We start from the raw sequence: 24403 nt of genomic DNA, 5'->3' as shown, positions 1-24403 counted from the left end.
TTCATGCAAAATTGCCTCTTCTGTTCTGCAGCACACATGAAGCTTTATCTGTTCTATTAAGCTTCCATGTGTGAAGCTTAATAAAGCTTCCTTCAACTATCTCCTCTTCAGCCCTTTTGTTTTGGAGAGATGAGTATGACAAACAGTAACTATGCATAACTGCTGATAAACAGTGCCATAGCTAACAGCTAACTTCTACTTATACACAAACTTCAAAGGCAACTTTCAGTAAGCGGCAAGAAGTCACAGCTGGTCAGAGGACCAGGAAGACCTTTTGGAAGAGTAGTGGGGCATCTAGCAACTCAGAAGCATTCTGTGATCGCATTTGCTGCATCTGCATTGAAGAACTGTCACACTGGCAGTAGAAGGAAAGTACTTCATCAGCACTTAAAACAATGCAAGATGAAGACTGATGTGCCTAGATGGGGGACTGATAGGTAAAAAGGAACAAGGAGAACAAGGAAACTGTGGTTTACACAGAAAGCTGCACTTACCTACTTCTCAACCCCTGGATACAAGGGTCACGCTCTGCAAGAATCACAACCTTTCATTTCAAATAGAGCAGAATCTGGGCCAGAGACACTGATTTTCTGTTGCTATCGTTTCTAGGTTTTGTTTTGAGGAGGAAAAAATGCTGACTTTTTAAACTGCCAAAATCTGCAGTGTGGCATTTCAGACAGGAATGATCATCACAGCAAGTCTGCCTGCCAGCCCTGCTGAGATGCAAGCTGAACAAGGGATCTGGAGACTCTACCAAAAGGAACCGTGTCCAGCTGCCTGGCCTCACTTTTCTGGTAAGGATTAACCCAGCTGATCCTTATGTGAAAATAAAAAATAAAAAATATTAAAAAAGCTCAATTTTATGAAGAGTAGACAGTCATTCCTTTGAATGAGTGGATCCATATTATACTGGTATTAGAGGTTATCCTATCAAGAATTATATACAAATCAGCTTGACACCGTTCAGCTTTGACAGTTTCATGTTAAAATCACAGGGACACGCATACAATAGCAATATCACCAGTCAGAAACAAAGCATTTGCTGCCACAAATATGGACAGAGTGATTAATGCATGTACCGTAACAACCCTCAGCAAAGAAAACACAACTAAAATTTGTTCAGAAAGCACTCTGTGGAGTAGAGAGAATTACTGCAGTCACATTCATTGCTTTCCCAGTGCCAATACTTTCTCTTAACTACATGTCTGTTCCTTTTTTGCACAGCCACCAGGCCAGAAAAGATCAGGAAGTGTTACTGAGCACAGCTCGTGAATTTGACTACTTGTTGCCCTGATCTTTTTGCTGGTTTGAAGTTCATAGCTGCTTGCTTCCACTACCTATAATTACTGCATCCTGCCTGGAAATTCCTGGGCCTGGCTTATTGCAGCTGCCTTCTTTGCTCGTTTTACTTCACTTTCCCACTCTCCCCTTTATTGCTACTTACTCAAAGGGGTCGCTGGGATCAGCTCTCTGGAGCTCAGGAGGAATCGGGATTCTTTTGTAGTACATTTCCCAGTCAAAAGCTCCTCGCATGGCATCCCCTGCCTGTGCCTCGTAGCCAAAATGATTGTGGTCAATGACATCGATCATAGGACACACGATGGTTTTGTGGTTTAGTGCAATCTGGTCTGAAAAATGAAAGTAGAAAACAGGAAATGGCATGTCTAGTCAAGCCATCTGTCAAATTACTGCAAAGTGAATCCCACAGGTTTTTTGATGTTTGAAGACTGGTTGCTTCGTTTCCTGTGGCCCCCAAAACATTTCATTTTTTAAATTTGTATCAAGCCTTTGTCTAAGCGAACTTAATGCAGTTGGGCAATGATTAGAAGCATTTACAGTTTTTTAAAGAGAGGCATATCCCTCTGAGACCCACAGGAGTCCAGTCATCTGTATCTCTGTCACTTTGCTACTCTGAGCTGTCCCCAATCTGTCAGCTACGCAACAAGCCAGCAAGTGAAATGTAAAAATACTCCTTCAGCTGTGAGGAGTGTGTATGGCAAACTCCTGTGAAAAAGATTCATGTTCCCAAATGCAAATCTCAGACTTCACAACCATTCAGCCCCTGCTCTGTAGCACTGGTGAACATCAGCTCTGAGATCAAAAGCTAAAATTAAAGGCAAATTCCAACACGAGGAACAAAACAGGGCTGTCGTCCTTTTTGTGCCTTTCTTGGCAGTACAGAGAAAGCCTTAAAACATTATTCTTACTCACCTGTTTTATAAAGAAGGGAGTTTCAGTTGACTTAAAAAAAAATAATAATAAAAAAAAAATAATGGAGCTTTGAGACTAAATCAAATTCCTGTCTCTAATATAAAAGCAGTGTGGGCCTGAGTCTGCCTTTGGAGAACCCTATTGCTTAATCCCTTAGAGCTTCCCAGAAAAGGAATAAAAGGAAAGAAGATATGCCAACCACAAGAATTAGGCAGAAGAATCATGTTTTGAAGTGAGGAAGTACATGAAAACTTTGTAGCTGTATTGGAATTAAAGAACAGCAGATAATATATTATCCACGAAACCTTGAAAAAAACAAGGTCTCAAACATTGTAACTGTAGTAAAGCTTTTTCTCCAAATGATATCGTAGGTTCTCTACAGAATGTTATACATCTTCTAAGCCTACGTGATTTTTTTTATACGGATTAGATTTCACTAGTGCTTGGAAATATCCTAGGCAAGCCTCCAAATAGGAAGAATGTGTAATGAACACTTAGATAGTAAGGCAGGAAATATTAGCATGTTCATTACTAATGTAGACCTTGTTTCTCTGTTTATGAAGGACTGAAATGAAAATTTATATATATATATATGTTTTATATAAATATATATGTTTTATATATAAATATATATGTTTTAGCAAAACTTCTGTTGCTTTTATATTTATTCTCAGCTATTTTTAAGAGGCTGTCCAAATGGGGGAACAACACCGACTGCTAGTGAGAATTGGCTGTACCTGGCGCATCCTAAATCTTGAACAGTGAAATAAATTTTAAGTGCAGCTCTCACAATATTCTAGGAAACTCTTCTGAGAGATAATGGCTGCATTACTGTTGCAATTGCCAAATATAATTACATTCACTGATACACTATGTAGTGCTATCTGTAATCAACATGTAAGGTCACTTCATACAATCTCTTTCCTGTGATGGTTCTACTAATAGTTACAGGGCTTACAATAATTTGTCTCTGATCATTGCTTTGTGAACAGATTGGAAGTGAAAAACTAAAGGGGGTTGATTTGGCTGGTGTGGGTCAAAGGTAAACTCATAATACATTCACATCTTTCTCTTTAAGAGCTGCTGCCTTTAAAGGCTGAAGGATTGGAAACAAGCAAAGACGGCCAGTGATACAACTGTCTGAGCAGTTTTCAAACTCAAACTCCACATTTTTCCCTACAGGTCTCTAAGACTTTTGCAAGTAGGATGGTGCTAACATGCCTGATCAATGAGTAACCACAGCAAAATCTTGACTTTTGAGGAAAGTAGGGTGTTAAATTATCTGTGCATGCCAAAAGGCAAAGTAATCAAACTTTCAGCCTCAGTGTTTCTTTCAGTATGTCTGAAATAATGAATTTTACATACAGGCTTCAGAGGCTTAAATGTAGCCTGAATATGAATCAGGAAACAGATAAAATTGGGTAGCTTATGTTCCCCAGGAGTACTGGTATCATAGCTTTATAGATGCAAGCATGGTGCTGTCTTTGCAACCCACTGCTCTCCATCCCAACTTCTCCTAACATAACGTATGCCTGCATCTTTCAGCTGGCTTGCCCCTGTGTTTCTTACTTCAAGCCCATGACAACTGATTTTTGCACTGCACTGGATTCAACTACAGCAGCTGGAGTCCAAATCACAGTTCTACTTCAGCTGACTTCACACCACCACTAAGTGATACCAACAGTTGTGTTTGCGAACATTTTTACATGGCTACAGCTGCCTGCTCTGTGACCAGTAGGCAAAACTCCCTGAGATCGCAGTCTTAGAGTGGCTGATCTCAGTTTAGAATGCCATTTAAGCTAATCAAATAAACTAAATAAAGAAAATAAAAGCAATTTTGCAGCTATTTTAAGAAAAAAAAATAAATAAAAAGGGCTGTAACTGAAATGAATATATATTTTCTTCCCACAGAAAACACCTATGGCTGTTATTTGAGTATCTTACAACCTCTGAAGTAACTCAGCCTTCCTACAGCCTAAAAAGTGATAGTCAATTCTAAAAACATAAGCTAGATGCCCAAATAACTTTGAGAACTGTCTTTAAGAGGTTTTTGGTTTTTTTTTTTGTTGAGCAAAATGAGCAAAGGCTCATTTTGAGAAGAACTGCCACTATGCTGGAGCAGTACAAATTACTGCCCCTCTCAGTGAAGATGGCAATATTCACTCCAGCATGGAGTTGAAATGGGCTCTTTTTCAGGACTTTTCACTATGCTGAGCAGATGAAAATTAGAGTTAAAATAGGGCAGCTTCATTTTTGGTTTCCTTGAATGACATGCATTCAAATGCAGTTCTGTATGAGCCACAAGACAAATCTTTAGATAAACACTTGCAAATATCTATATCTACCTATCTATCAACTTTACTATAATTAGTCACCAACCACCCAATGGTTTTGAGAAAATCCCCTCTTCCCTTTGGGGAAAGAGTGTACAAGGCATTCTTACACTGTACATTCCTTCTCTATTTGCCCTCCCTTATGTAATGCTCTTATTCTTTTCTTTAAAATCAAGACTATTGAACTCTGGCTCCTGTGTTACTCAAGATTACTTCCCAGATCCTCTGGCTGGTTTGCTAATGGTATTTCCACTGGAAGCAGGCTGAGAAAGATGACACTGCACTTGAGAGGGGTCTTGGTCTCTGAGGAAGCTTCTATCATCTTTTCACTTTTCTTTCTTAAGGCTGAGGATTGAGATCATCAGTGCAACATCCCATTGAACCTAACTACTATTACAAATTCTTTGTGACCACTCTGTTTAGCATTACTTATTTGGTGAAACCCAGCTAGATGCATCTTGGCTTTATCCAAGAAAACAGGAAGAGGAACTGTTTTTGCAATTTACAATTTACCCACTTTTTAGCCAGCAAAACAGAAGGGTTAAATCTCATCTGCAACAACTGAGCATAAGATTTCAGCAGCCGAGAGTGACTGAGAATTTTATTTTTAATTCATTAGTAGTGATGTACTGTGCACCTAGTGAAAAAAACAAACAAACAAACAAAAAACCCAAACAACAGAAGGTAAAGGAAAGCCGTATATGTGCACTACAGGGTGTTTAATGGCTGTTTGTCAGGGCTGCTTGTGGAAGGAGTATTGAAACTTACATTTCCCTCTGCTCCTTCATGCCATTTGGGCTTTACATGAAGACAGTGAGGTTACTGCTAAAATGCTGATCTTGTAATTAAGGGCAGCGTGGTAACAAATGGAGAGACTGTAAATTGACATGGAAGCTAGAAAGAATGTAAATTTGGAATTTTGTAATTATCCTTCTACTGGTCTAAAGAAACAGTTAATATCTCTGGTTTTTGGTCTCAAGTGATTGTTCATTAGCAGAACAATCTCTCTTCTTGGCTGTAAATGTTTATTAGCTTATTGTATAGCCAAACCAGGCCTAGGAACAAGATTCAAGGAAATAATAACTGCTAAGTGATGAAATGCTTTCCTGTCATACCTTTATGTCATATTCTTGTAATTAATATAAATTTCCTTAATAACAAATTCAGAAGTTTCATTTAGCTTTGCTAGCAGAAAGCACTCACTTTCATAAACTTTGTATGTAGTCAGGAGGGCAGAAGAAGGGACATTGTTTCCTAAGTGAAATCTTAGCCTACAACAATTGATTCTTTCCATTTCTTTGACTAATGGAGCTTTTCTGGGTGCAGCTGCAATCCAGCAAAGCAGTCAATAGCTAATCATTCTCTCTGAGCTTTCTATTGTGAATGTGCTGTTATTGGATTTAACTCTGAAGTCCTTTACAGTGAAAGCTGTTTTAATCGAATGTGGAGGCCTAGGAAGAAGTATGAAAAATGCGTAACAAAAGTTTTGAGATGCATGGTAAAAGCATAGCAGAATACTTGATTTAGTAGTGTATTTAGTACTAGTAATAACACAATAAAATGTAATTCTAGTGTAAGTCTGGTAGGCCAAAGTGTCACTTCTAAGTCACACTAGTGCTTCGTTTGCAAAAAAAAACCCACCCCATAAATTGAAGCTGCTCAGATTTCTTTGAGTTCTCTCTCATACTGCCTCTTTGGACACTACAGTGCAGTTCCAAATGCTTCTATACATTGTATATCCTGACTGTGGGCTGTGGCCTGGATTGCTTAAACTGCACTATGTTCTCTACTTTTTATGGCTGATGAACACTCAGACACTTACTAAGCAGGGGAGGCAGCCAATTCACGTTGACTTCGCAATGGGAATCCAGAAATGTCAAGACTTCTCCTCTAGCCAGCGAGGCTCCTAGCAGTCTGGTCCGAATGAGCCCTTCTCGTTTCTTGGTACGTACAATCCTCACTTTGGCAAAACGGACCATGTATTCCTCCAGCTTCTCTTTTAAATGTTCTAGAAAGAAGGGCAAAAAAAGTGTCAGTTGTGCCAAGCCTGGAGGAGCCAACAGAAGGACAGGTTGGCATACAACCTGCAAGCTTATCCACTTCCATCTCTTGTCTCTTCAAGACCTCCAAAATCTGCCACAAATCCTCTCTGAGGTGGTTCAGAAAGTGCAAATGCTGTGTTTTATCACCCAGAGGAAGACACTGACTCTCTGGACCTTTTACTGCAGTTGCTACTGGCAACCTTCCATCTGTGATATAATCACGGCCAAAACAACTGCAGGATATTCATGCATCCTCTGGTTCCCGCAGCCCAAGGCCACATAAATATTCTGGCATACTGTTTTACAAAAAGTGTCTGTTCCAAGCGGACTTGCTATTACCAGCTAATTATCAAGAAATGCACATAGAAAGCAATTTTTAGAAAGTAAGCATTAAACCAGCACAATTTGATTGTGTTATTAACAGGAAGGGAACCAGACATGAAGATCTTAATAGTTGGATACCTGCATGAAGTAAACAGACAGCTAATAAAATAAGGCTGAAGTTAATATATTTCTTATCTGCATAATCTGGCTTCGTATCATAAGACAGCACTTTTGGGAACCTTCTCTATTCTGACTGAAAACACACACTAAGAATCATAAAAATCAAAACCAACCATCACCACCACCAAAGAAATCAGACCTGAAATTTTTGGCTCTTCCTAAATGCATCTACAACAGATATACTGATCTTTCACCTTTCATACAACACCTCAGCTTCTCAGATTCATTGCTTTGCAAGAATTTGATAACTTCTCTTGGCAAGGAAAGAGGGAGAGAAAAGCTTGGTCTCCAATATCAATAACATGGCAAGATCTTACCTGTACTAGGAGTTGTAAGTTAAATCTCACTGATACAATTTTGCCAGGTTACAATTGCCTCTTGTATCAGTTACTCTATTCTTTGGACTTGTGCGGTCAGTACAAACTTTGATCCGGACCTTACATCACTACTGATTGCAAGAAGTTTGTTACAGACTACTAGAAAGTACATCAGCAATACCCTCAAGTGTATGCATGCACAGATTAAAAGGAAACAAGCAAACAAGACATAGCTCAGAGAACACAGGATATTATGTTCAAATAAAATTAAGCTCCACTGAAACAGCTTCCTGCACATACTCCTTGTCTCTGTTCCTTTACTTCCTAGCTGATCAACATGCAAGACTTTCCAAATCTACCTATGGAACAGGAAGAAGTAGGAAACATTGAATTGTCAATGAATTGCTGGCACAGAGAAGTTACACATGTTTAGTAGGACAGCACTGCATGAAATGCTTCTGAATGGATGAATCCTCTCTTGACCAGCTGACCATGCTTCTCTTGATGCAGCCCAGGATATGGTTGGCTTTCTGGCCAGCCCATTGCTGGCTCACGCCCAGGTTGCCATCCACCAGTATCCCAGATCCTTTCTGGCTGGTCTGTGCTCTACCCTTTTGTCCCTTGGCTTGCACTGACAGTAGGGGCTGACATGACCCATATGCAAGAACTTGCACTTGACTTTGTTGCACTTGACTCTCCTGAGGCTCTCCTGTGTGCACTGCTCAGTCTGTCAAAGTCTCTCTGGATGACATCCTGTCCCTTTGACTTGCTGGCCACACCATGCAGCTTGGTGTCATCTGTAAACTTGCTGAAAGGTTGAGGCACCCACAACCTCCCTGGGCAACCTGTTCCAGTGGATCACCACCCTCTGAGTGAAAAACTTCCTCCTAATTTCTACAATAAACCTCTCCTGTCTCAGTTTAAGACCATTCCCTCCTTTTCTACCACTATCACCCTCATAAACAGCCATTTCCCCTCTTGTTTATATGTTCCCTTCAGTGACTGGAAAGAAGACTTTATAATTATCTGTATGACAATAAATTTGACTAACAAATTATCTTGACAGTATTTATCATAATAAACTTTGATTAAACTCATTTTTATCTCCAGAAGAACAAACTGTCCCCTTTCATGGCACTCCAAAGATTTCCTTCTTAGAAGAAAACAGCAAGTATTCCTTCTTTTCCTGATAGCACACTTACTTATTCTCACAGTTCCCAATTACTGTTTTGCTCATATTATCTCCAGAAGAAACATCTCGCACACATCATTGTACACACATTTAGAAGCAAGTAAAAGCAGGTGCCCAAGTGGACATGCATCAATCAACATCAGAGCAAAACTATAATTCTAAAGAAATCCTATGAAAGAAGTTATAACATAGTGTGTGAAATTAAAAGAAGCGTGAAATAAAATGCCCTTTAGATCTTCACAAGACAACACATTAAGCCCATTTATTACCAAAGGAAACAGTTCAGGAAAGTTTACCATGATAATAAAACAAGGAGGTAGGATGGTTTCATTTATATGCTGTAATATTTCATAAATTTCACTTGCAGAGTTAGGCACAAGAGAGAAGCCAGTATTTAAAATCTACAGTGAGCTATAAATGGTGCACTTTGGACATAAAGAAGCCAAAACTCCTGTCATTAGATGAGGGGAATAAATGTCTAATTTGTAATTTAAAGGAAAATACATCATGCTTTTTCTTCACAGTGTTGATCATATGTACCCATGAATCATATGTTTGACACATACCAGGCACCTGCCAGGCCAAGAATTGGCACAGGTGGTGACAAATGAAGAATAATGCACAGGCAGGAGGTTTACAGGCTGTCACTGCTATGACAAGTGATGATAAAGGGCAACATTATGTCTCCTCCGGTGATAATCTGTAAACAGATTCTCCATTGTAATTACTTTGTGTGGATCTACTCTGTCTTCATTTAAAGTCTGGAGAAAATTTTCTAAAAGAGTATCAGAGTATTGAAACTCTACTCAAGCAGAGCACCAAGTTACTTAATTTGGTGCCCAAAGATACATTTGAAATTAAAGTTCTGCCTTTGTCAGGAAAAAAAAAATAAAAAATCATAGCAATAAAATGTACAAATGTAATTCTTCTCTCCTCTTATGCTGTATACAAGGAACATTTCATCATCACACCAGTACCCCTTGGCAACATGTGCTGTGTGACAAGCAATGTTCCTTCAAAGTTATTGAGAAGATGTGAAGAGGGACAAAAAAGATGGTGTGAAAACTCAAGCAGTTTTTCAGGACTTTCTTGACTGCAGTAAGTATCATGAAAGTGAAAAGAAATACAGAGAAAAAGCCTTTTCTTGCGTACCCCCTTCTGGACAGCCTGGTAGGTCCAATCAGACCCACACCTGTAATGCAGCTAATTCTCACCTTCATTGCAATTTCCAAAAGTTCAGATAATTTGTTATAGTATTGTTCAACTAATTATGTTGATAGGATTGTAGAATAATAGAATCACTCAAGTTGAAGGGGGGCTTAAAGATCACCTAGTTCCAGCCCCTCTGCTATGGTTCAAATTGTTTAGTGTTCCATCCAACTTGGCCTTCAATGCTTCTAGAAATGGGGCATCCACAACCTCACAAGCCTTCACATTCATTATTTCTCCAAGTTAGTGATAAGGACATGGTATGGAAGCATGTTAAATGCACAAGTCCAGGTAGACAACATCAGCTGTTCACCCTTTGCCCACTGATGCCTTCACTCCATCACAGAAGACCACCAGATTGGTCAGGCACGATCTGCTGTTGGTAAAGCCATGCTGGCTGCCTTGGATTGCCTCCACATCTCGCATATGCCGTAACAACTCTTTCCAGAAAGATCTGCTTCATGATCCTCTCAGGCACAGACATGAGGCTCATTTTCCTTTAAGTTACTCCAGTCTTCCTTTCTCCCTTTTCTGAATATGAAACTGATGTTTGCCTTTTTCCAGTCACCAGGGACTTCACCTGTCAGCTAAGAGTTTTCAAATATCATGATGAGTGGTTTGGCAATCACACAAGGCAGTTAGTTCTCTAAGAACTGTGGGAGGCACATCAACTGCCCCATAGACTTGTACACATTCAGCCTCATGAAGTGGTCTCAGACTTGCTCTGCTCTTACACTCAAGAGTAATACTGCTCCTCTAACCCCTGCTTAGAAGTTCAGAGACAATCCACTTAATTAAGATTAGCCAAGAGTCTACAGAACTGCTAAATGCTCTGATAAACAATCTTAATCTGTTTCTTTTTAACTTTTATTTACTAATATATTTTGAGCTGCTATAACATCTCCAACATGAGCTGTACAAATGAAATGCATAAGAAACTTACAGTGGTGAAAAATGTATGCTGTCCTCTCCTGTTACTTCAGCAAAGGCATTTGGAAGGAAGCCATGTCTCCAACAACATAGCAGTCAGTAATGTTAGGTCAGTAAAATAATCAAGCAACTATTTCTGTTGATGAAAATCAAAGCAGTCAAATAGCTGTTTTTACACGCAGTGATAATGAAGTTCAGAAGGTTTTTCCTCAGCTTACTCTCTAGCCAGCAGCAGAAAGCTTTGTGCCCAATATGCACACTCTAAGCACATTTAAGCAACACAGCTCCCATTGTGAAAAGGGATCTCTGTCACTGTATGTCCTCTTGAAATGGGAATATCTTCACAGATAAAATTAGCAGGCATGCCCTCCATTCCTCTCCTGAGGCTCCGAGCATGCATTTTTCTTCAAACACCTCCGCTTAATTTTTTGATGACTGAAATGCTTCTGTCTAGCTTGACAGAAAATACAAAAAGGAAACGTAGACCTATTATTATTTTGTTTTCTGCTTTCCAAAACAGCCTTCCTCAGTGCCTTGTCATTCTTTTTAGTTTCACTGACTCTATACACGCTAGAATAAAACCAATTCAGCCTAAAGAGAGAATATGAGGCAAGCATGTGAATTTCTTCTCAAAGTTTCCCTTTGAGTTTCTTCCTTGTGAGGGTTAGCTGGAAATGCCGTCTGGCTGCAGAAATGTTGTCAATAGTGTACTTAGGCCAGCTGCCATAGTTTTCTAGCCAAGTCTTGAGGACGCTAAGATAAACAGTTCCACTGATTACCTCTCTGAGTAAGCAAATACATTGTCACCTACCTTTCTGGTGACTAACTTTTTCCCAGTATTCAAACTGCAACTCCCAAGGCTGCACGTGGGGCTGTTCCACCTTCTTTTACCACCTGCTAGTACTGGGAAGAATTTGGTTCTGCCACCTAGGTAATTCTTGTTCAAGCTGTTGTGGGGAACTATTAGATCACAACTTAGCTGTTTTTCTGTCAGACTAAACAAGCCCATATTCTTCTATCTCTTCTTAAAGGTCACTTACTTTTGCCCTATGACTGTATTGCAAGCCCTCTACTACTGAACTGACCATAGCTTCTGTCATGCTTCTTGAATTGTAGAGCTCAGAAGTGTACAGAGAATCCCAGATGAACACATCAACATCAAGAGAGGAACTACAGTTTCACCTAATCTGCTCACTATAGCTCAGACTTGCTTGCTTTTCTGGTGATCCTGCTCTTGGACCTATCAACTTGCTATCCAATAAGACCTTTGCAAGTCCTTTGCAGCACAGTTAGCCACCAGTTCCCAGCCCTACTGGAATGTGAATTTATTCATCCAAGCACAAAATCTCATTTATTTTGCTCAGTCTTATCAGTCTTATAGTCCTTTTGGACAGACACAGTGCCACCACTTTATGTGTAAACTGCTTTTTTTTTTCTTTTTTTTTTTTTTTTTTTTTACATTTTAGTGTCAATCACAGATTTGGTGCAAATGCAAGGTCAGTCATGAAGACATTGATCAGCTTCATCAAGACACTGATTAACTACCCTTTGACTAAAGCTTACTAAAGGCTACATGTCTTTCTTCTGCTGGCAGCCCCAGGCCAAGACATAGTACTCCAATTGGGGCCTCATTAGAATAGAGTAGAAGGGGACAATCACCTCCCTCTTCCTGCTGCCACCTCTCTTTTGACACAGCCCAGGATACTGTTGGCTTTCTGTATGTGGAGACTTCTGCCAGATAGATTTCTCTGTGTGATACATAGCCCTACAAAAGAAGTTCCAGAAGCAGACAGATCCTATGAGAACTGTTGGATATGGTAAGTCTGACACAAACTGATAAATGAAAGCAAAATTTAAAACTGCTTGGTATAATAGCAATTAGCTAATAGCAGTGTCATTTGAGCACCAGGCATCTTTTCTACAGCTGACAACAGACTCCCTCATTTGCTGTGTTTGCATCAGCACAGCTCAGGGATATCTTATCAAAAGACTAAGTGACTTACAGCCTGAAAGCCTCCACAGCAACAAAACTACCAAACATCCTATTTTACACATCACACATTAAAGTTTAACACCTCTAGATTTAATCAACACCAAACGTATTATAGAATTAAAATAGAGGGAACATGAACACAAATACTCTTTACAAATACAAAATACAAAGCCCTCTTTAACTAAAATACTTGAAATAAAGAGATTTGCTATTTCTTTATGTTTGCTGTGTGTCTAATTTTAAAGCAATTATCTCTTATGTATTAAGGCTTTTCACTGCCCTTTAGTGCCCATCTTCAGAAAAGGCTTTTGGGGATGCCTGAAGAAAGCTTAGTTCATGGTTGTTTATATATTTGCCTGCACCTGTTTCTGAATGCTTCCTCAATCTTGTGTGTGCTATTTAAATTTTTTTATTTTTTTATTTTTTGGAAAAAAGAGGGAGGAAATACATCAGCTCTGTTTTTGTGCTTGTATCCAAATTGTTTGTCAGATTTAATATATGGAGATATAATTTTGTTTACCAGAGAAATTACACATTATATAATGCAACTGCCTTATCCTGCATGAGGAAGATTGGCTAAGAATGTACAACAAAGCAGCATTAAATAGAAAGTCAAAGTAAATTATCAGGAAGTTACTTTTGCTGCAACATAAACGAAAAAAATCACCTGGAAGTGAGCAAGAAACAGAACCCAATTAATGACTAAACCGGAGACAGTACATAAAGAAGAACTGAAACACACATTTCTCTGCTTGTCCTCCTGTTAACTATATGCGTTGTAAGCATGAAAAGCACACTGCCTGAAATTAGAGGGGGAAAGAAACACAGAGCTCAGACTCAGAATGCCTCTTTGCAGTACATTTCATCCCCTGGGAGAGCTTCACTAATAGCAGCTGCACGGCTCATGGAACCCAACTGGCAGGAAGTTGCTCCCAGCAGAACTTTGGTAGACCTAAACCCAACATGACATGTATGAGCATCTTTACAGACCTACTTCTCTCTCAGGTGAGGAGAGAGTGCACAGAAGAGGTTGCATCTTCCTTTCCTTTCCCTTCCCTTCCAGACTACCATGGATGGCTGCACTTGCAATGGCACTTTCTTACCCATATAGTGCAACAAATGTAATTCAACCTACAACTCACACAAGATTCTAGGCAACTTAAGTATAGGGTAAGAAAACAAAAGAATGTATTGCAGCCTTTTCAGATCATTCTCCAGACACAATTAGGTAGTATAAAACTGTCAAAAAGGTGACCTTGCTGCATTAAAATTCAATTCTTTTTACCAAGTCTGTTTACTAGGGAGGTATTTATATACAGTAACTTGTCCCCAAGGAAAGCATGTTGTAAAGTTTCTTCCACATTGCAAGGCCAATTAGAAGAAGGTTATTTTGAAGTGAATCCAGGGAAGTGTAATTTTCCCTGAGATCAATAAATTACTCAGAAAAGCCAGCCTCTTATTTTCAGAGTCACACTACTGCATTCTGGCAACATTAATTGTTAATAATTGTAAACGATAACCCGTCAGGCAAAACTTTGGTTTTGAACATATTTATGACACCACAAACAGTATTGCAGATTTTCAAACCTGTCACTACACTGACATTCTCTGTTTTGCCTGAAACTATTTTTGACATATTTTTTAGTTCTTCCTCCAAAATATATAACTGGCTTTTACAGTAGACGCTGTTGTCAGATGGCTGTTTTCTCTCATACTGCTTCTTAACCTCTCAAATGCCAAGGATAGATTGCAGCAGAGAGCTGCTGAAACACTGCTGTGAGGATGGCACTGACCTTATATTTGCAGAGCCCTCGGGAAGGGCAGAAATAGAAGTCACAACTCAGGTAATTACTTTTTAAGTAGCATCGGACCCTGATACAGCCCCCTACACTAAGCACTTTCATTTCCCAGAGTAATTCTACTGACATTATTGTAACTTGTTGTCAGACTTAGGCTCTGCTAACCTAAGGATATTGGAATATGGCCATCTCCTACATTTCTCTAATTCTTGTCCACTCAGTATATTCACCACTCAGGGTCAGACCTTCAGGTCCTATTCTCAGTTTGCAGTTACTCCTTTTCCTCAATAATTCAGCACGTGTTTTTTTTCTAGTGCATAGTTTTGTTCTTGCAAAGAAGAAATAATAAATATGCTTTAAAATTGAGATTTCAGAATACAAAACAGAGTTTGGGCAATACTTTACTATTCCTGAAGTTTAATATTATATCCAAAACTTGCCCTTGTACTCTGACTTCACATCAACATTTGTCTTTCAGAAAACACCCTTCTCTGATGTAGGAACTGGAGGTCCAAGACAGCAAGTTTTACTATGAAGTGATGAATTAATATAAGGCTTGTACAGTTCAGTAGGGTACAAGATGACAACACTCAAGAAGATTTCCTTGCTGTACAGAAACACATAAGAAATTCTTAGTGTTTCTAATGCTAGAAAGAAAGTTGTAACCATTAACTTTTAACTATCCTTTTTATTTCCTTATTTGCCACAACACAGCATCTAGCATAAGCAGACATTTCTTCATGTCTGGAATGCAGGTCATTACAGGCTTTAGTAGTCATGTTTCTTATTTGTTGATGCAAGCATTCAGTTACTTCTCTGGATTACTGCATTCCATCACCAAACACTTTTTCAGAAAGAGTTTTCTCTTTCTGAGCTTTGTCTAGTGTAGAAATACATTCCTTCTTCTGATACTTTGGTACTTCTAAGTCTTTATGAAGCTAGAACAGTAGTTCTCAGTGTTTCAGTCATTTATTTTCAAATGTTAGCTGTGTTCTTATTATAACCTTTGAGGTCATTGCTATGTCATGAAGTGCAGGGAAAGAAGATGGAGTTAATATAGTTGAGGACATTTTCAGAAGGCTGCGCTCTGTGGGAATTCTCTGATGCCCCACTGGCAAAGAAAAACAGTCTGCTTGAGTTGTGTTTCTGGGATCAACTCAGGCAGTCTTTTTTAGAAAAATAATTAATACTATTTGCAACAATTTCCTTCAAAAATTAGGTGAATAGCCTTATATTGAAAGAACTAGATTGCTGTTTGGGTTACATATTTTGAAGTATGAGAATTAATTATGAAAAAGGAAAGCACTTTCTGTTCACGGACTAATGTGCTATGATGATGCTCCTCTAAATAATGAGGCAAACACTGGTGCATAATTAGGCATCTCCTAACATCAGAATGAGCTATTAATCAAACAATAACACCACGTGGATATTTTTTTTTGTTTGCTTTTTTTTTTTTTTTTTTTAAATGGGTAGAGGATTGGCTTTTCACTTTTTATTTTAAACCAGAAAATAGCAAATAAATGAACTGCTGCATAAATCAAGCTTTAGGAGAGCAGACATCAAGTTTGCTTTTATCTGTTCTTTCTCCCATTGTTTTATAAACTGATTCAAACTTGTCTTTTCCTGCCTTTCACCTGTCACAGCAGTGTGATTTTAAGAAACAGAAAGATAAGCTGAATGGTAAATGAATGGCTAAGATCCAACATTTAAATAAATAAATGGAAAAAAAAAAAAAAAAAGCAGATCTAATATTACTTCTAGCAGCTTCCACATAATGACAATAGGATTAGGCTCAGACTGCTCACGTGCTTTTACACAACTTATGTTGAGCACCCCTCCAGCAACATCCCTCCTCCATCTTGCTGTCTGCTTTGTAACAGCAGAAGACAGAGGATGTGACATAGTACATCATCTATGAGCTTTCATTTTATGCATCACAAAGTTTTACACTGATGAAGTCATCTCTGGATAGAAGGAATGATGATGAAAGGAACTGTTTGCTCTAAACTGCTTTGGAAAGCTGAGCCTTAGGAGTGAGGGCTTGTTCCATCTCTGGATGGATGGACACAAGTCTGGATCCCAACATATCAGTTTGCCAGTTCCAAATTCTACTCACATAAACACAGCCTCCTCCTAGCAAATTTTCACATCCTTCTGAAGTAAAGGGTTAATGGCTTAGCAGATATAAACAAATTTTCTTTAATTCTTAACTAGGATTATTTGCCACAGTTTCCTCCCCAAATTAGGTGCATAGCCTTTTAAGTGAAAGTACTAGACTGTTGTTAGAGTTACATATTTAACTGCCACCATGATGTCTTCTAGCCCTCAGAAAGTGTTAGAATACTTAAAACACTGGACTGGTTCTATCTTCTTTATCAGTTTTACTGATCCTTAAAGATGGACAAAATGCTTTAACTCTGAACACTATTCTCTCTCATTGCAAAAAATACAATATATGTAGTTTCAGCATAAAAGGATAAATATATATCAAACCTTCTGAACACAGGAAAAACATTCTTGCCCAAAATTGCATTTAAAGGTACAACAGAAATATGTGAATTGAAGAAATATATGAACCTAAAGCCAAAAGATAATCTCATTCTCATTTTAAAACACCTTTAACTTAAAAGCTGTCAGTATCTTGTGTGCCCAAAGAAACCCTGCTGGTCCTGACCACAATTACATGTTCACATGCATCTTCCCCTCACTGCATTCTCTGAACTGAAACTAACCCATGACAGTGCTTATAGATTGAAAAACATGTCTGGCTTAATTTCAAAGCTACCCGAGAACACAAGCTTTGAATTTTTTTTCCTGTTATGTTTTTGTGTTCTTATTTTCTTGGAAGTAGCTGAAAGAAAATAAGAGCAGCAGAAAAATAACAATTGAGTAAATAAGATTTAGTATGGGCAACGATGAATATAGGAAGACTAGAAAAAATAAACCAACCACCAAACACAAAATAGTGGAGTACATAAATAAAAGGTAAAATACAAGTTGCTACAATGCTCTGAAGTGAATATGACTCCTGTTTGTACCAGATTATCATTCTTCTGAAGAAAATTTAGACTACATTTAGCAGTACATCACTTCATCTGGTTCACTTTGCGGTTTGGATTGAAAGGGATGACACACAACTCATGGACAAATAAAATAAAATACAAAAGAGTCTGTTTTCCCAAAGAACACCCAGAAATGTTCAAAAGAAGGAAAAAATACTCCATCTCTCTTGCTACAAATCCACACTTGAAGTTTTCCCAAAGGAAGCTCTCTCAAGGATAAGAGAACCTCTTAACAGGAACTTCTCCTCAATACAAAGGCAGTGTGTTCCATTTGTTAAGATTACTAAAAAACTCATTAAAGAGAGAGCTTTGCACAAATGTGAATTTCATTTTCAAGGGAAATAAAGAGTTATCTGCTCATTTATATTGCAGTTCTGTAGTCCACTCAGTTTGGCATTACCAAGTGCTAACATTAGGCCTTAGTCTTGATTAAAACAAAACAAAATAATTCAGGACATTGAACATCTTACGTTCTTTCTTAAACATACTATGGCTTGATGTGCTGTACCTAAAAATAAGTAAGAAACAGACTGAAACAGACTGCACCTTCCTGATTTGATGGTTACTGCCTGGCTTTCCTAGCTCTAAAATCACAGTTACCAGAGGTAAATTGGTGCTTCTCCTATGTTTCTGAGCTTCAGCAGTATTATTTGAACTGTTTTACATTCCATTTTGTTTAGCCCTGTAACAGTTGTGCTGTTCTCCCCTGAGAAAGAAACCACACTGCCCACAGAGGAGTCACAGCGATACTCCTGGAGGGAGAGTACAACACCAGGGAAAAAACTAAATAACAGAACACTTGTTTTACCACTGCTTTAACTGCAATGTTAATGACAATTTGGAATAATAAGATACTCTGTATATGTGCAAATACTGTTTTAATTGTACTACGTGAACTGGCTCATGGTATTTTCATTAGGCAATTAAAACACTGGGTTCACAATAAAATTTTAACTCTTACCTCAACATACAAAGGTGATCTCTGGTTTTTGGCAACTAAATTGTAGGAGCAGCAATACGTTCATTTTATGATTTTTGAAGGATTGAGGAAAAAAAAAAAAATCAGAAAAACTTCAGTTTCCTTTGAACACATCTCAGTGACTTTTCTTATCTCTTGTTCCAATAACCCTACTGTGTGCTTTCCTTTAGCAACTACCCCAGCACAATGCGACGGGATATTCTGAAAGCAAAAAAGTCAGGAAGGCAGTATTTCATCTATTCGTCAATGTCAATATTGTTTTTACTTTTAAGAACCTTTGCAGGCTCAGAACACCAGAGCTATCTGTTTCACCAGACAATGGCTTACCAAGGGACTGAGGGGTTGTTAGTGAAATGATGCAGTATCTGCCACAAGCCCGAGGCAGCTCTACACACATAAGCAACAGCTTTATGTATTGAGCAAGTTTATGAAATGTACTTTGCTTTAAACTTAGATCTTCTGAAAAGGACTTTCATGTAAGACAGGTAATTTGTGAACTACACTGGGAAAATTTCAGTATGCACCGAGCAACAAAAGGCAGAATTTACAATGCCAGCTAAGTATTTGGCTTGGCAGAGCAGCATGAGCCTCACTAACCTCAGGCAGGCATAACCTCTCTGAGAACCATTCAGGCACTGCAGGACACTAACCCAGATGCTGTCCCATTTTTATTCTTTCAGACCTCATTTCAGAGAAGCGGGAAGTGCCCTGATATTACTGCCAAGAGAAGCTTTGTGAACTGTCAGGGAGGCAGGGAAATTTGGGATGACCATGAGCCACAGACATATTCTATGGACAGCACAAGGTATTTAAGACAATGCCAACTAATGATCACCCCAAACACTTGATCTGTATATATGTACGAGCGTAGGAAATGGCAACAGATTAGAACTTCCCTCCCTATGAAGCTTCTGCCTCACTCCAGCGATCAGTTAGGCAACAAAAGAGAACAAATTACTGCCTCTAACTTGGCTAAAGCCAGGAACAAATATTTCTGCTCTTACTTTGGGCTATTTCTTCTAAAGAGTTTTCTAAACCAGCAATCTGTAGGAACCGATAACGACAAATGGATGCATGAGGAGCCTTATTCTAACTCAGTTTCCTGAAAATGCTTGCTGTGAACTAAACCTTGAGATCCAGCCACAGACGTAAAGTGGCTTATCTAAAAGTTATTTGCCACCAATTTATCCATCCACATGGTGAGAATCCGCCAAACTGAGTTCACGAGGGTAACCACAGTATTAAACAGAAATCTGACACACAAAAACAGCCAAACCATTCAAGATGTTAAGAACTCTGAGAAATTAATTATATTCACTGAGGAAATAATTCACAATTAATAAATGTGAATCATTAATTAACAAAATTCACACAACTAATAAAACAGATGTTAATACAAGACAGTCTTGACAAAATAGTAGGACTCAATTTAACACCATGGTCGAGCTTTATTAAGAACTATTTCTGCTACAGTTCAGCATTTTTACCAATTAACTGTCAGGCTGCAGGAGCTTTCTCTGAATGAAGCCTGTTTTGTTTGCCTGATCCTCCAAAAACACTGTGTTTTAAACACAGCTGTTTAGAATTACTGTAATTGTGACTCTACTGCTTGAGATTCATTTTATTTCATTCTTCCATATCCTCTCCCTGCATATTTCTTTTCCTTCTCTACCTGGACACACTGCAAAATAAGATTGTGTGGGATTTTTAAAGTCAGGCATTCATATATTTTCACAAGCTCTACGTTATTGCCATTAGAATTACTGTCACATGAGAATAAAACATTGGAGTAGGCACTGTTTTTGCTTAAAAAGGAAGACATTAATTATTATTTTTCATAATTAAAGTCTATAGTTAACCCTGTTTCTATGCTTTAGAGTGAAAAATGTGTTTGCCTAAGTAAAAAATGGTGAATGGTTACCATTGGTAACTGAAGCATTCTGCACCAGAATTACTTCATGCATTTCATGTTGTGTGAGACATGTGAAAGTGTCTAAACTAAGAAGACTTGGCAGGACCACATTTTTTGATGTATTTTATAATACTCCCACATGTACTTGAAAAAAAATAAAAAAGGAAAAAAAAAAAAGCTTTCGTCAATATTCTGAATCTTTCTGAATGTGAGACCATGATGAATACACACACTTTTAAAGAAATGGTTACCTTACACTGCATTTCTCCTGAAAATCTTCAACAAATATACCAAAGCAGAAATAACTGCACACAGTCATTCCACTCTTGCAGTCATTTCTCCCAGATTTTCTGCCATGAAAACTGTTCGCAAAGAATGGCCTGTTTCCTTGTTTACTTTCTGTTTGTACCAAACCTGTTTACACCTGTTTTAAACTATGAACCATTTGAACCATCAAAATGCACAAAACCAGACTTTGACGAATTGTATTTAACTTTTTTTTATAAATCACTGTATTCTGCATTTCCTCATTTCACATCATCTACATAGCTCGCCTTATACTTGGTTGCTGTATTTCCCCCTTTATTTGTTACACCAGTACCCACTCCTGACTCTGACCTGCCCACCAGATAAGAAAGAGCAGCAAACTCCAGTTTCCAGATCAAGGCTCAAAGGAAAAAGTTTGAAACAATATGTCCCATCACTGTCTTGAAGAACTGAAAATTTATCCCCAAGTGTAATCTAAATCCTATAAATGTTCTTACTAAAACCAAACTGCAAAGGTTGTCTTCAAAAAGACTCTACTGAAAGATCCATGTTCCTTTTCCTTTCATCCTTTTCATCCAATTCATCCCTCCAAGGATAATTTATGAATATATGCTTTAACAACAATTCCTTGCATTAACTACTTCAGACAACTATGAATTGCACACTTGGGAGAATGATTTTTCTACATAATCGGAAATTTTCACGGTTCAGACACATGGTGCAGAGCATTAGGAAAAAATATGCCATTTTTTTCATTTCTATAGATCAGTTTGCTTCTTTATCTGAAATGAGAAGAATTAATGGCAGCCAGTCTGGTGCTTTCAGGAAAGTCCTTGCTTACATTTGTAAGTTTTCATTAAAAAATCTGGCTAAAGTAAGAGAAAATCCTTTAACAAGCTATCAGCACGCCAGCTAAGCTCATCACTCAATAATGGTAGAATATTAAAGGCTTTCAAACATTAAATGTTCTTTGTTAAAAATAAGAGTATTTAAATACGTTAGAAAATATCATTAATAACAAGAAAAAAAAAGCTTAGCAGGTGAACACTTTCATTATTCTGAGCTCTTTTTCCTCCGCAAATTTATTCATAAAAGCTACCTAAAAAAAAAAAAAAAAAAAAGGAATTGGACAGAATTAGCAAGCACTATGCACCACTTTACAATAACCTTAAAGTACTGTGCCTGTACTTATTAATTATCAATGACCTGTGCTTTATGATTGTCTTTGCTTGCAAAAAAAAATGTTTTAGTCATCAGCTGATCCTACAGCTCTTGTGTTCCTTCCAAACTCCATCTGCCTTGCTGTGGGCAGTTTGGACTGATGTGTGGCATTTCGATGGGATAGACAAACTACACTGCCCCATGCGGGTTAAAGATCAGCCACATAGGCACAGGTGTGGTAGAGGATACGCCCACATACAATACAGTTTAGCTTATTTTAAATGTCTGAAATGTTAGAAAAGCAAACAAACCAACCACCCAACAAAACACCTTCAGTTGTGCAGTGACAGCACTGATCAGGACATAGATGCTAAGCAAATACAAACTGACAAAGTCAGAAGGAAATGAGGCTTGTCCAAACACTTCAGGTAGATAAAGATGATGAGGTAGCATCACTGGTAGGTACATTCCTCACAATTTCCAAAAGAGACCTCATCATGTTGTAAGTTATTTAGAATCATAGAATCACAAGGTTGGAAAGGACCTACAAGATCATCTAGTCCAACTGTCCTCCCATCACCATTGCTACCACAAGCCACTAAACCATATCTCATAGCTCCTCATCCAGATGCCTTTTGAACGCTGCCAGGGATGGCAGCTCCACCATTTCCCTGGGCAGTCATACCAGTGCCTGACCACTCTCTGAGAGAAAAAGTTTTGTTTTTTTTTTTAATTTAATCTTTCAACTTTGGCCCATAAAGTTCTCCAAATATCTGTATGAATTGGCACTTTTTAAACCTTTGCTCTACTGGATAAATGAGTAAAGAAAGTATTGATCCACATCTGAACTGGACTAAGCTTAATGAATTTAGGGTCCCTATTTTGAAGTTTAGATTGATTCCCCAGATTACTGATGCACATTGAAGAAAACTTGTTCATTTAATTACCTGGGGCATAACCTTCATTATCATGTTATGCCTTCCACATTAGAAAATTAACTTCCCAAAGGAAGATNCATTGAAGAAAACTTGTTCATTTAATTACCTGGGGCATAACCTTCATTATCATGTTATGCCTTCCACATTAGAAAATTAACTTCCCAAAGGAAGAATAAGAGAAATATTCAGTAATGTTTGGAACTATGAATATGTATAATAAGATGGATTATAAATGTTAATAGAGGATTTTCCTATTAGAAATTCAATCATGATGTAGGTAGTTAAGCATGCATACAGCGTACACTCACTTTTCCATGTGGTGAGCTCAAAGACTTACCACAAAGAATTATCTACACATTGCATTGTGCAAAACTTTCTGTTATCTGTGGAAGTTTATTTGGGATTTGAAGCCTATTAGAGCTTATGAAGGCAACAACTACAAAGATGTACTATCTTCCCCTCACCCTATCTCCAAAATAAATTCAGCTCCAGAGGGAAGCATTTCCCATTCCAAAGATTCAGAATTAGACTAGCTTATGTACGGAATGAGTGGAGCAGCATTGGTAACTTCAGCCATGGTATGGGTTTGGGAACAAGATTCAGAAGATTTAGACTTAGAGGAAAAGTCTATGATATTTGAACTGATACACAGGAGAAGCAAATTATGCTGATGAAGAACATATATGATGTTAATTAAAATTCTATAAGGACTTATAGGTACAATAAACCCCTCAACAATAGTAGAAAGAGATAGCAACCACTTCAGGAAATTTTCTATTTATCCTAGCAACAATCCATTGTATTAAGAGGCATGATGAAAGCATGTAGTTTTGAAAATCTGAAACATTTTCTCAATATCTTGTTTACACATAGTACAGACAAAATACATGATGCTATGAACAAGATTAAAATAACACAAAAAATCTGGTGTCTTTTTAATTTAAACTTTTACACTTTACGACATCACCATATTCCCATTCTGTATGGTAGATCTCTTCACATTAGTAGATACATGTTCACCTGTGTGCTACTGCATTACAAACGATGTCCAGTTACACTTAACAGTGACTTCCCAGGGATAAATAAAATACTCATCTTGGTTATACAAGACATTTTTTATGAGCATTTTCAGAGATGTCCTAGAAATATTTTTACTCAAGTTAGCTGAGGAATTTCATACCCTGCTGCTCAGGAAAGTGATTAGGGAATTAGGTGGTAGGGATTCGAGTCAGATATTGATTGGACATCATGAAAAATCAACCCAGAGAAGCTCCTTCAGTATGTCTATGCAATTATTGGTAGTTTAAAATACATAGTGTCCACAAAATGTCAGGAACTATTAATGCTACTCTGAAAGAGCAGAGATCCAGTTTAATTTCTAGCAGGTGAGGAGAGAACTCCTGAAGAGCTTAAAGCAAGCGTTACCAATTCCCTGCTAGCCATTCTTTCATGCTATGACTGAAGTCTAAAGGAGATACAAGATAAAATCAGAAGGGAGAAAGAGAAAGAAAATGGTTTAAGTTATTAATGATATGCAAGTAATTTAGCTAT

At 38.0% G+C, this 24403-nt stretch overlaps 1 protein-coding gene across 1 annotated transcript in view; it reads right to left on the bottom strand.

Annotated features, from left to right (window-relative positions):
• Window positions 1–24403, bottom strand: part of GALNTL6 (polypeptide N-acetylgalactosaminyltransferase like 6) — a 429124-nt gene that overhangs the window by 81169 nt on the left and 323552 nt on the right. The window contains exons 5-6 of the mRNA XM_015861609.2: window positions 6367–6552; window positions 1445–1628 (exon numbers count right to left, since the gene is read on the bottom strand). Of these exons, the coding sequence (XP_015717095.1) occupies window positions 1445–1628; window positions 6367–6552 (370 nt within the window). The remainder of the gene's footprint in view (window positions 1–1444; window positions 1629–6366; window positions 6553–24403) is intronic.

This window comes from Coturnix japonica, chromosome 4, assembly GCF_001577835.2.
Source record: "Coturnix japonica isolate 7356 chromosome 4, Coturnix japonica 2.1, whole genome shotgun sequence".
In the NCBI taxonomy this organism is placed as follows: domain Eukaryota; kingdom Metazoa; phylum Chordata; class Aves; order Galliformes; family Phasianidae; genus Coturnix; species Coturnix japonica.
Note: the sequence above shows the minus strand (reverse complement) of the source record. Positions and strands in the feature narration are given on the sequence as shown.